Source organism: Xiphophorus hellerii, chromosome 17 (genome assembly GCF_003331165.1).
Source record: "Xiphophorus hellerii strain 12219 chromosome 17, Xiphophorus_hellerii-4.1, whole genome shotgun sequence".
NCBI lineage: Eukaryota > Metazoa > Chordata > Actinopteri > Cyprinodontiformes > Poeciliidae > Xiphophorus > Xiphophorus hellerii.
Window position 1 is genome coordinate 8,289,369 of NC_045688.1, and position 13,780 is coordinate 8,303,148.

At 38.0% G+C, this 13,780-nt stretch overlaps 1 protein-coding gene across 1 annotated transcript; it reads left to right on the forward strand.

Moving 5' to 3' along the window:
* Positions 1–1,216: 1,216 nt before the first annotated feature.
* th2 (tyrosine hydroxylase 2) lies at positions 1,217–9,680 on the forward strand. The gene is made up of 12 exons (XM_032589956.1): positions 1,217–1,708; positions 3,031–3,208; positions 3,284–3,372; positions 4,433–4,500; positions 4,581–4,631; positions 4,704–4,849; positions 6,456–6,591; positions 6,668–6,737; positions 6,842–6,898; positions 7,281–7,376; positions 7,449–7,582; positions 9,351–9,680. The coding sequence occupies exons 1-12, from the start codon at positions 1,418–1,420 to the stop codon at positions 9,514–9,516; spliced, it is 1,482 nt and encodes a 493-aa protein (XP_032445847.1). The 5' UTR covers positions 1,217–1,417; the 3' UTR covers positions 9,517–9,680.
* The last annotated feature ends 4,100 nt before the right edge of the window (positions 9,681–13,780 follow it).

Genomic DNA, 13,780 nt, shown 5'->3' on the forward strand with positions numbered 1-13,780 from the left:
AACAGATGGATGGATGGATGGATAAACAGATGGATGGATAAACAGATGGATGGATGTATGGATAAACGGATGGATGGATAAACAGATGGATGGATGGATGGATAAACAAATGGATGGATGGATGGATAAACAGATGGATGGATGGATGGATGGATGGATGGATAAACAGATGGATGGATGGATGGATAAACAGATGGATGGATGGATGGATAAACAGATGGATGGATAAATGGATGGATGGATAAACAGATGGATAAATGGATGGATGGATAAACAGATGGATGGATAAACAGATGGATGGATGGATGGATGGATGGATAAACAGATGGATGGATGGATGAATAAACGGCTGGATGGATGGATGGATGGATAAACAGATGGATAAACGGATGGATGGATAAACAGATGGATGGATGGATGGATGGATAAACAGATGGATGGATGGATAAACGGCTGGATGGATGGATGGATGGATAAACAGATGGATAAACAGATGGATGGATAAACAGATGGATGGATGGATGGATGGATAAACAGATGGATGGATGGATAAACGGCTGGATGGATGGATGGATAAACAGATGGATGGATGGATAAACAGATGGATGGATAAACGGATGGATGGATAAACAGATGGATGGATGGATGGATGGATGGATGGATGGATGGATAAACAGATGGATGGATAAACAGATGGATGGATGGATGGATGGATAAACGGATGGATGGATGGATAAACAGATGGATGGATAAACAGACGGATGGATGTTTAAGGTTAACGTTTCTTGTTATGAATTTTCTCTATTTGCTTATGAAATTGTTCAATTAATTTTTTTTAAAACAGTAAAAATCAAATCAGTTCACAGAATCCAAACTGAGACCAAAAATAATTTGGGAAAAACTTCCAGTTAGATGACGACACATAAAACACTTTAAAGAATCTAAACGTGCTCAAATTTAATTTCCAGAACATTTTTTGAACAAATCTAAAGTTTGGACACTTTGACTGAGGGAAAATAAAGTTTATTTAAATAATCGTTTATATTTTTCACCTTCACTTAGATCTCTGAATAAGTGCAGAAAATAATTAATTTTACACCTCAGATAGTATCAGTCTTCATTTGCCATATATTTAGATTTTAAAATAGAAATCTAAATATATGAGCATCTACAGTTAATGGGACAGAATTTATTTTATCTCTATGTGTGCAACATTTATCTAACCCAATGTTTCTGCTTGAAAAAATCTGTTAAATTCACCTGTTAAACTGTTTCTTCCTCTCCAAGCAAAACCCATAAATAGAAAAATGACGCACGGGTCCCCAAAAAGCCGGACTCACGTGTTGCGCCTGCGCAATTTACCCCCATCAATCCGCTAGGAGCGCTTATTTAACCCCGACCCGCAGCGGCAGCGGGGATGAAGACGCACCGCCCGCTCGCTCCGGTGACCGACGAAGCTGCAGCACAGCGCGGACACATGAAGACCGACGGCGCGGCGCAGGCGCTCGGCGGCAGGAAGCAGAGCCTGATCGAGGATGCGCGGCGGGAGCGCATCGGCAGCGGCTCCGCAGGGCCCTGCGCGGGGCCCTCACGGTCCGGGGACGTGGCCGTGTTCGAGGAGAAGGGCGGCAGGGTCGCCGTGAGCGTCCTGTTCGCCCTCAGCAACGAGAAAAACTCCGGATTCTTTCAAACTGGGAAAATATTCGAGGTAAGATAATAAAAAAAGTAATTTAATTCAGTCCTATGTTATTGGATTATGACTTCCTCGTATAAATTAGATTTTTTAAAACCTTTTTTATAAGGTGAAAATCCAGCTTAAAGTAAAGAAAAATTAAATAAATATTTATTTTACTGAATTATTAAATTATTTTTTTTATCTATTTTTATTCCATTATTATTATTTGTGTTTTTATCTGTGGTTTGCACTTTGGTGCATTTAATACCTGCTTTTAAAGTGTTTATAAATAAATTGACATTTGGTTTTAGCATGCTATTAGTTAGAATAAATGGTTCATTTATGAGAGCAAATTTAAGTTAAATTTAATCCAATTCAAGTTCATTAATAACTGAAAACAAATATTTTATTTTATGATGAAGCTGCATCAAAGCTAAAAGGGTTTGACAGAAAAGTTAAATGTAATGAATATTAATATTTCCCAATATTTTTCTAAAAATATTCACTAATAGATCGTTTCAACCACTTGAAAAATTTATTTGAAACTTGATTCCTGATTTATTTATGAATTTTATTCTCACTGAATCAATGTAGTTGTAAAATTGCTATTGATAACAAATCCATTGCTATATTTAGAGGCTTTTAGGTTAAAAACAAACCCAAGAAAGAGTCTTGATATAATCTCAAAGAATTTCTGTTAAATTTTACAAATAAAATGCTAAACAGAAATTTAACAGAAAATAAAAAAAATAGGAAAAACAGTAAAATACTGCCAGGAACAACTAAATAACATTAAAATCTTCTTACAGTCTGTGATTTTCAAGCAAAACTTTAGTATTCAGTGCTAATTTGACTATTTCTGTGATTTAAGTTCAACCTAATTCAACTTTTAAACCATGAAATAAAGTTATTTTGTGTACTTTGTAAATGTAATTTTAGCTTAAGGACTGCTTTATATTTTGTATATCTTCAAAAAGTTCTGCTAGTTCAAAATGAAAATTAAAATAACTTCTAAAAAAAAGAGTAGAATATTTGAAGAGTTTGCTTTCTCAATTTATTTAATAATGCAAACATTTTATTTGACTGAATTGTCATCAAAATAAATTAATTCAGAATCCTGTTATGGAGATTTGTATGCAAAGAGAGCCTACAGATGTTAAATAGGTCAAAAACTCCAAGTGTGGAAAGTTAAAATCATCTAAGAAATTTAGGAAGTCTGCAGATATATTTCTGCAATAAAATCGAGAATCAAGCATTTGAAATTAGAAAAATATCCAATTTCCTGCTTTCGCTTTACCAATCCCAAAGTATTAAATGGAAAAGCGAACATTGTGTGCATATTTCTGGTCATTTAGACGTTTGAAGCCAAACTTCTCCATGTGGAGAGTCGGCCCAGGAGGAAGTCCAAGTTCGGCGGACTTCCTGATCTGGAGTTTTTCATGAGCTGTGAGGTCCACCGCTCGGACCTGGACGTGTTCATCAACTCGCTGAAACGGGTCGCCGATGATGTTCGCGCCGTGCCCGAGGAAAAAGGTAGGACCCCACAGGCGGGATTTACGGTAATATTTAGACTCTTCATGAATTTATTTGTGTTTCCTGTCTTTGCAGCTCCCTGGTTTCCTCGACAAATTAAAGACCTGGACAGGTGCAACCTGCTGATAACGAAATTTGATCCAGACTTACACTGCGATCATCCTGTGAGTGTTTATGTAAAATAATGCGACCAGTGTCTGATCTTTTTACGACAGTCTGAACAACACATATTGGATTTTTTTTCGGATGCGACCTTTTCAAAAGTGACCTGAATTTAAGCGGCCAGGTCGCGTCCGTTCGACCTGAACGTCATTGATACTCGACAAACGTCACTATTCTGCGTCATGATACTCGCAAGCGAGAAGAAAAACGACAACCATGGCGGACTACAATGAGGATTAAATTGTTGATGTGCTGGTTCTGGTCGGACAACAACTTAAAAATCATAACACACGCTCCGCTGTTAGCGTCCATGTTTACTTACGCAAACACTGAGCTCTTCTTCTTTTTTGTGGCGGTTGGCAAAACTCTGAGCACCATCTCTATGTGTGACGTTACTGCGCCCTCTACTGCGCATGCGTGACACTTTCAGGTCGCTTACAGTTCACACTGGAGATCACATACGAGTCGCATATATTTGGAAGTGACAAAAAAATAAATAAATCAGATTTGACAAATCAGAATTGGGTCACTTCAGGCTGCAGTGTGAATGTAGCCTTATTTTTCTTCCAGTCGGTTCTTAATAAACTGGTGTTGGTGAACGATTTGAAGGTCCACCAACACTTCTTTATGGACTTTGGTTCCCTTTCTTACCGAGATTACAGAAAAAAATGACTTTCAACGAATCTACTTACAAATACCAACAATGTCAAAGAAAAATTGTGGTTTAAACTGTAACGGCAGTCACAAAAGAATCAATAGTCAATATTTTATTGTTAAATGCCAAGAAAATTACAACTGTCAAATTGGAAGATTGTGAAATCCCCAACTGTAGAGACTAAAAAATATAAAAGTATGGGATGGATATGATTTCATTTGTAAATACTGTATATTTACAAATGAAAATTTATATTTTCAACCAGTTCTGTTTTGAATTGTGTAAACCTAAATAAAAATTACAAGTAATTTTGATTCATTGGGGGAAAATAAACAAATTTTGCACAGAGGTTTCTGCTCAAAATTAAATCTAGGGGTAAATTAATCTAATTTCCTTCTTTTACGCAGGGATATAATGACTCAGAGTACAGAAAAAGACGAGCTGCCATCTCTGAACTCGCATTTAGACACAAACAGTGAGTAAAAATCTCTTAAACAAAGTCCGATATTGGTGATAAATTAAAAAAGTTATCTCCTAAAACTGTCTCTGCTGCAGAGGCGACCCACTGCCCACGGTGGAGTACACAGCAGAAGAAATATCCACATGGTGAGCTACAAACGCTGTGCAATAACAGTCTGAAATGTGACAGAAAACGTGACGTTTATCTGCTGCTTACAGGAGGAAGGTTTACCAGCAGCTGAGGAGCGTTTATCCCAGTCTGGCCTGCAGGCAGTTCCTGGACAGCCTACAGCAGCTGGAGGACGAGTGCGGCTACGGAGAGGATCGCATCCCTCAGCTCCGAGACGTGTCCGCCTTCCTGAAAGGTCAGAAAAAAGAAACGATTTCTCTGGAAAACAAGGAAAAACATCTGTGTGTGGTGTTTTCCATCAGTCAAAGTCAATGTAAAATTTATTTATATGGCACTTTAAAGAGCAGATTTAAGACTGCGCCAAAATGGTGTATAAAAACGATAACACAATAGAATAAGTTGATGAAAAGAGAAAGAAAAAAAATACTGGAATCAATAAAATAGATAAAAATAAAATAAGAGCAACAACAAATAGATTAAATAAAAATACCTCAATTAAATTCCAATAAAAATACGTTTTAAGAAGCGATTTAAAATAAATGTAAAATATTAGTAATTTTTCATCACATCAGTCTGATAAAATTAGGCAGATATGAACAACTAATAGTTATTCTTATCTTGTTGCCGATTGTGTCTGGTCGATTTATTTATTTTATCCCTAAATGCGTTAAAATGGTAGTGAAATATACATAAGCGTGGTAAATATTGGTTATCAACCAGAACAGCAATATTAATATCGGATATCGACATCAGCCCATATTTTCATATCAGTTAGAAATTAGAAATATAACAATTAAATCAGCTACTGTTTCTTAAATTCTGGGGGAAGAAACAATGCACAAGAGATCTAACAAACATTTTTTATTCATAATGTTAATTTTCACCGTTTTTTATGTTATATATATATATACATATATATATATACACATATATATATATATATATATATACATGAAGAATTTATATAACAGACCAGCATTAATAATCGCATAGAACTGGACAATCAGTTACACATTTTTTAAAAAAAATCAGGTGTACAAAAAGTTTATGAGGTATGAAAACATTTGCAATGTATACTGTACATATCTCTGATCAATATAATTTAATAAACATACAGAGAAATCATCAGTTTTTCCTTTCATTTGACTTTCCTCTTCATTTGCACTTGTATATTACTGAAAAATGTACAGAAAATTGTCACAAACACTGGTTGTAAATGATGCCTACTCCCACCTGCAGGTGGCAGTATATTTTACTTTTACACTTATGCCTCTGCCGTACTTGATGTCAAGTTCTGGTCTATAATCGAGTAGTTAAAAAGTCACATTTACCGTCATATTTTTGCAAAATTCCTTGCAAATATTTCTAAATTAGCAATGTTTTGCAAAAAAATTACAAAAGAAGTAAAATTCTGGAGGGAAGGATTGATGTGAAAAACTGGTGAATATGATTATTTTTAAGAACCTATCAAACGCAGAGACAGTTTTAACAATTATCAATACTTTCTGTAACAACCGGCCCTTTAAGAACATTTGTGACCTTAATGTGGCCCAAAATGAAAACAGGTTTTATATGGTTTCCATTTTGTTTGGACGGACAGGTGGGATGGAATAGAAAACACTGTAAGACAGTTGAAAATCGAAGGAAGAGTAGAAATGCAATAATTCTTCCATATTCCAAAAATAATCCAGACCTAGACAAAACTTTCCAAGAAAAAGGTTTTCAGGCTTCTTTCATGCTAAGTGTCTTAAGATATACCAGTCCCAAGCCCCTAGATATAGAAAACATCATCAACTTTTAAAGATTTGTGACTTTTGTCTACTTTCCCTCTGTGTGTTTAGAGAAAACTGGTTTCCAGCTGCGTCCGGTCGCCGGCTTGCTCTCAGCCAGAGACTTTCTGGCCAGTTTGGCCTTCAGGGTCTTCCAGTGCACCCAGTACATCCGACACCCGTCTTCCCCCATGCACTCTCCTGAACCGTGAGTTAGTTTTCCAGCATCAGACTCATTAAAGCATCTGTTCAGCTCACTAACTCGGTTCAATCTGCCCTGACAGGGACTGCTGCCACGAGCTGCTCGGACACATCCCCATGCTGGGAGATCGGGAATTCGCACAGTTTTCCCAGGTAAATATTCCCATATCTTTTTATTCTCATCAGTCAAGCTGTCTGTTTTTGCTTAAATCACCTCTAACAGTTAGTTTTTTTTACACCTTTTTGTTTGTTTCCAGGAGATTGGACTTGCCTCACTTGGAGCTTCAGATGAAGAGATTGAGAAACTTTCAACGGTAGGAAAGATATGAGTATGCTGCCATCTAGTGGCCAAAAGCAGTAACTGCATCTCTGCACATAAAAACGATGTTGATGTTTTCGATTTGTAGATGGGATAAAAGGAGTACGTTTCAGAGGAAAAAAAACTCTCAAAAATTCTGAGATTAATTTTAAAAAATTTATAGAAAAAACAAGGGCATTTCTAAGTTTGAAAAATCAAAAATTTCCAAGAAAAAAATTACATTTGAGGAATTTTTAAAAGACAATGTCAGAGATTTTTGGCAGAAATTTTCAACCTTACAAGATTAGACATTTGAGGTTTTTTTCTGTGAAATTTATTCTTTTTTCTTCTTCTTATCTACAATGGCCCTAACACGCCATCGTACCTCTCCTTTCCAGTTATACTGGTTCACTGTGGAGTTTGGCCTCTGCAAGCAGAACGGTGAAGTGAAAGCTTACGGAGCTGGTCTCCTCTCCTCGTATGGAGAGCTTGTTGTGAGTTTCTTTTTTTTTTTCACACACAAATAAGCGTTTGCTTGTTGTGCTGATGGTTCTTTCCCCCCTCAGTACGCCCTGTCAAACAAACCCGAATACAAGCCGTTCAACCCAGAGGAGACGGCGGTGCAGCCGTACCAGGACCAAACCTACCAGTCGGTTTACTTTGTGTCTGAAAGCTTTGAGGACGCAAAGGTGAAGCTGAGGTACGTATTATGAGAAAAGTTTGTAGAGAAGCAAATAGATGTGGAGATAATTAGACTATCTGCTAATTAAATCCCTGTCCACCTCTTGTCACAGGGATTAATCAGAGAAGCAGCCAAGAAAATTAAGAATCTCATGTATTCCACCAGTCTGTCCTCTATTGAGATTGAGAAGGAAGCTATAGTCGTAACAAATCCACAACTAGTCCTGTTTCCTGTTGGCCATGTAGGGAAAATAGCAAACGTCCAACTGAACAGACCAACATGCTATGGGGAAACTTTTCTTAAGAAAGGGGAGGGAAGTTGGATACAACCCTGGCAGGATCAATGAAAGCACTGAGATTAGGTTCCTCTTTCCAGCAGTATAACAACAAGAGATCCCATTAAAGATCTTTGGCAAGACTTGGAAATTGATGTCCATCGTCACTCTCCATTCAGTCGGACTAAAATTGGGCTAATTTGGTAAAAGGTCATTTTTTCTCCAGAAAAAAATTGCTGAATTAAGTCGTTAATTTGTACAAATTTTGAAAACAATGTCTAATTTATCACGAACTTTTATGGCCATTTCCTTCCTATGCAATTCTGCTTGGTTCTAATATCTTTCTCCCATTGACCTGGATTCCCTCCGGTAAAATTTCAACCGGGCTGACCAGCAAACAGAAGAAGTCGTGAACGATGAAACTGATCTTTTGCGCCATTTTACAATTGTAGCTTGCCTGTAGTTTTAGCAATGGCAGCAGAGGAAGTGAACCAAACCATCCAGTCCATGCAACATTAACAGGCATCTTGTTTGGCTTGCCGCTTCACACATTGCAGGATGGTCGTTTACAGCACAGGTAACTTCCAGTAAGCTTCATAGAGTTAAACTGGCACGTTATATACGTCACAGCCAAACGTTAGCAACTGGGTAAAGTTTAAAACTTCAACAAAGTCAATGCCTCCAGAAAACAACCGTTTCTCAATAAGCGAGAGTCCAGACCTTCTGGAGGAAGCAAACCGTAGAATAAGAGGCTGGTTTTCACCAGGCTGCAATTCTACACTACTTTCTTCTGTTCTATGAATAAAATCCCAACAAAACCCACGGAAGTGAGGAAATCTTCAGGGAATCCAAGAGTAATCCACAAACATCTCCTATGTAGGAGATTGGTCCAAAATTATGTTGCCACCAAGGCAGAGATTGCACAGGACTGATAACAAATGGGTACATGTAAATTTAGATGAACACTGACGACTTGGTGACAAGAAATGTGGCAAATGGTAGATTGGATTTTAATGGGAAGTCCAAGGGGGGACAGCAGGAAACTGGTGCAAAGTGAAGATTTTCTGACACAATCCATGTATGAGGTTCTTTCTCATCCCAGAAAGAGAGATTCCTTCCAGTTCTGAGACCAATTGCTTCCATGAATGAAAAGAGAAGTCAAACACCATTCAAGAACAATTTCTTGGTGACAAATTGGCCTGAAAATTAGAGTGTGAAGTTGATGCAAAAAGACACTACACTGGTGTAACTAGCACAACCTTTGGCCACAATTGATGGAGACTATCTTTTCTACCAGTGAGGAAAGAAATAAGTCATCCATAGCATTTGTTTCTAAGCAGGCATAATATGGGTCAACCTTTGATCAGTGAAGCCATCTAAGGTTTCTGGACCTAAATATGCATTGGATGAATAAATTACCCCTCTTTTCTAAATCATTGATGTATTTAACATATTGTAGCCGTTTCCTGAGAAACGAGATGTAATGGATATAAATTTGTTTCTTTTTGACAGGAAATACTCTGCTAACATCAAGCGTCCCTTTGCAGTCCGCTACGACCCTTTTACTTGCAGCGTGGAGGTTCTGGACCAGCCAAGCAAGGTCCAGAACGCTTTGAGCCAGGTCCGAGAGGACCTGAAGACCCTCCACAGTGCTCTGGAGAAGCTCAGCTCATCCTAAAGATCAAAACTGGATCATCAGCAGATCCCAGAAACTTGAAGAAAGGCCAATTGATGATATAAACTTTTCCAGTCGTAGAAAATCTGGACTAGACTTTTTGATATGTGTATGAAAGGTAAAGATTATGTAAAAGAAGAAATAAATGTTTATTTTCATGAAATGTGTCCTCAAAAGTTCAGTTTTTACATTCAAAAGAGGCAGGAAAAGTTGCTGACGCAAGAAGAGTTGAAAGAAAAGGAGGCTTGTAGACCATTTTCTAGCTTCTAATTCCAAACCAACTGTTTTCATTTGGGAAATTCTTGGAAGCCATTTGTCTTTGTGTGTTTTTAAGCAAAGGGAAGGAGCTAATTATGAATGATTCGAGTATCGTGTTGCCTTTCTGCTGGATGGGGTTAAAGCCAACAGTGAGGCCCAGAACATTATCAGTACCAGGTCACAGAGACCTTGCAGTGAAACCGCAGCATGGTCTGCAGAGCTGCGCTGCTGACAGATGCTCTTCTCGCTTCGTTTCTCGCTCTGCGTGCGACTGGAGAGGGTTTTTTTCCCTTCGTTCTGAAAGAAGACCAACATTTGATTTCAGGCGACAGTGCGTATCGTACCAGCTCACTCCAGGGCTGTCCCTCAAGAAGATGGATCATCTTCATCTGCTGGATTCATGAAGAAACGGCGTCATCAAGACGTCAGCCGCAGTGATTTGGGAAGCGTTTCTTTTCCCATAATTGGACTCCACGGTAAATCAAACCTCCCTGGGAAAGCCTGTGTTTGCAGAAGAGGAAAAGATCTCACACTTTATACTTTAGTGAATCTCATTCTACAATCATTCTCTCCCCAAAACCCACAAATCTTCCACAGAAGTTGTGTTTTCAGGATGCGAATCCAGAGCGCTAAACAAAAGCAGGTTGCTCCAGCAACTGGACAACCACAAGGAGGGATTCAGTTCAGTTCATTTGCCTTTCATGCGTCATCCAAGAAAAAGCGTCTCTTGTTCTGATGTCAGGGCAAGCCCATCTTAAAGCTGGCTAGGTTATCGCCCCTAGGCTGTAGACTAGGTCATCAAGTTCACTTTAACCTCAGGACTGAAGGAAATTATCCATCCATCCATCCATCCATCCATCCATCCATTTTCTTGCACCCTTACAAAGACAATGGGGCAAAAAACTGATCAAGTACGGCTTGTTTGTAAGGGCAAAATCTCTAAATGTCAGCAGAATTTAGGATTGCAACGCTGCATCTGGATGAACAAGACTTTTGCAGCAATCTCCTGCAGCAGAAGAGGTAGAGATGTTTGATCAAAATGCAGAGTAACATCCTTGGAGAAAACTGAACACCCTGCATGAGCAATTTTTTTGTTGAATGTAAATGCAATTGAAAAGATCAATGGTGATGGCAATTTTCTGGCTGATCATCAGTATACATAAAGCCTGACCTAATACAGATTGTTTTGTCTGAAAGATCACCAAGTCGGTAACAGTGGACTTTTGGTCCAAACGTGATGTGATGAGCGGGTCAGTGGTGTTTAATGGTTGAATCGTGGGGTGGACATGAGCTTTAGATTGATTTAAATACCACATACTGTGAAGGCCTGACTCCTGGTGGCAACAACTTCCATCAAGTGTTTGTGAAAACTAGAATTTAGTCGCACTCTTTCTACCTGAATTGGTTTAATTCAACCACAATGAAGATTTTTTATAACCTGAACGGCCTGTTGAAGGTCATACCATCGAGTCTCAAATGAATTTCAGTCCAGACTTTGATTTAGCCACTAAAAACTTTCATTCTTGTGTACTGTATAACTGTTTGTGGATAATGGCTCTCACTATGATTCACTGGAGGCCCAAAGGCTTTGAAACAATAGATGTAAAAAATTCTGTTTTTTAATTTTATTAGATCAGGGCATGGTGAGTTACTTTTTGAGATCTTTAACCCTATTTTGTGTTGGTTCAATTTTAATTTCTTGATCTTACAAGTTAATTAAATGGCAGGTGATCACATTTTCACATAGGCCTACGTTGGTTTAATAGGTGACAGCATTTTGTGTTTGAATAATATCGAAATTTTACACCTAGTCATGCCTTAAAAAGCCCAAACTCTTCCCTGAACTGTATATGAATAATGTATCTTTAGTTTATGCAGTTTATCTGATCAAACTCCACACAAAAAGCAGCGTCAGCTAACTATTTTTCCCATTGATTCTCTTCATCTGATCAAGATCAAAATGAATCGTTTCATCCTGGGAAAGGTCTGCAAACAAACCAGCTTCAAAGAGCCGTAATTTCCATCTTCTCACATCACGCTCCTCATTATTTCTGTTTGCTCTTTTTGTGCTGAGTCAGGGATTAGTTATCTGAAGGGAAGATTAGAGGAAAGCCGGTTTTGAGGAAGCCTGATCTCACTTTTATCCTATTTCACAGTTTGTTATTAGTGTGCACACTAAGGCAAGGGATCGAATTGCTTGTGAGGCATGAAAACTTTCTTTCAGATCAAAAAGGTAAGCATCTGAGGACGTGCTTACAGGAAAGACCAGAAGATGGTCAAAAAGAGGCGTTGTACTGATTGTCAGGCAACAGATGGCGTCCACGAGTCGTGAGATTTAAGAGAAAACTTTGGACTCATTCAAACAAAGTAGCAGTGGCACGTTTATGCAGTGGACGGTGGTGAATGGCCCAGTCCAAGAAACATACAAGGCTGGTGAGGAGGTTTGAAGGAACGGTGCTTCTTGCTGCCTCTTCTCACTTCGATCTGTCATTTAGACGAACTGCTACACAATACATCCCAGTGTGTTTCAGCACAATGAGCAGCTCTGTTAGCACTGATCCTGCAACATGTGTGGAAACAGGTGACTGCCTGTCAAAAGAAATGAGAACACTCCCGACTCTGCAGCTCCAACATGACATTTCAGGTTTAACAGAAGGTTGGAGAGGGAATGACAGGCCTGACTCGGTGCTTAAAAATGTTGGAAAAGTTCGGTTTGAGCTTGCAAACAGAAATGACTAGTTGCATGTACTGCAACCAAAGTTATTACATGTTCAGTTTGAAGAGCAAAAAATAAAAATCCATGCTAATCGTGTGTGATGCCAATGACCGACTAATATCTGAATAACAGAATTTAGCAATCGTGGTGTTTCCATTAAACAAGGAACGCAATTGAAATCACACGTTAAGTTTGTTCACATAAGTCACAAAAAGACGTAACGCACCGTCATTCTACAACTTCCTGTCGTCTTCTTCGTCTTTTCCGCCGGTAGTAACATCTGGTTGTTGTTGATGTACCTTGTGTGATGCGGAAAAAATGTTTCCATTGCAGTTTTGCGAAATATGCTAGTTTGATGCAGCAGAAAAAAAACATTCTAGTGCAAAATCTTTTTTTTTCCTAAATTGCCATGTTTCCATTAAGCAAATGTCTTTTTGTAATTCTAATAATTATCAACTTAGTTTAAGGTAAAGTAATTTAAGGGTTCATTACTTTACTTCATCTTGCATCATTGCCAACTGCTGCAGATCCAAAGGCTTTTCCTTCACAGTCTCAGAGAACCAACATGATACAGGACTTCAACAGGAGTTTTTAAAACATCAACAAGGCTCCTTAATATTACCAAACTCAAACAAAATGGTGTCAATTTCTTGTTTTTTCTTTTTTATATTCATAGAAATTGAGGTTGCTTCTACTTGTGCTTCAGAACAGAAATGATTAAAACCATAAGATTTCACTTTGTGAAGAAAATGGGAGTCAATCATTGCTTCAAATGGCTGTAAACATTAAAACATTTTAAATATATTACTGTTAAAGTTAACAGAAATATGAGCAGAAGATACACTGATCAGACTGAAATCAGTTTTTTAAGACTCAACTTTAGAGTTTCCTTTATTTTAAATAAAATATAAAAGTTCTCCGTAGATCTATGGTAATCAAGAAAGACTAATAGAAAATAAAAAGGAAGGACATATGGAATAACAGACAACTTTCTGACAATTAGAGAATAAAACCTGGAAATACAAATGTTTTCATACAATCTCAGTTTTTCCATACTTTTCCAGGCCTGGAGAATAGTAAAATAAAATTTTAGGCTTGTCCAGACTTGGCAGGAACTCTGTGAAATATAATGTTGGAAAAGAAAATCTAAATGTTAAGCACTTTTCCTTCAGAGTTCGCTGCTAAATGAGAAAGGACCACTTCCAAACACTGGAGTATGAATTATAAACTTAAGGATCCAAAAAAATCTCCGTCGTGCAGGCAGTTCCATGAACTTTCACACAAATTCATAAA

What these genes read in the sequence shown, in the direction of transcription:
- th2 (XM_032589956.1), top strand. Translation starts at nt 1,418, where the DNA reads ATGAAGACGCACCGCCCGCTCGCTCCGGTGACCGACGAAGCTGCAGCA. An exon ending in ACTTACACTGCGATCATCCT is followed by an intron (nt 3,373 to 4,432) that starts GTGAGTGTTTAT and finishes TCTTTTACGCAG; the next exon opens with GGATATAATGACTCAGAGTA. An exon ending in CTCGCATTTAGACACAAACA is followed by an intron (nt 4,501 to 4,580) that starts GTGAGTAAAAAT and finishes TCTCTGCTGCAG; the next exon opens with AGGCGACCCACTGCCCACGG.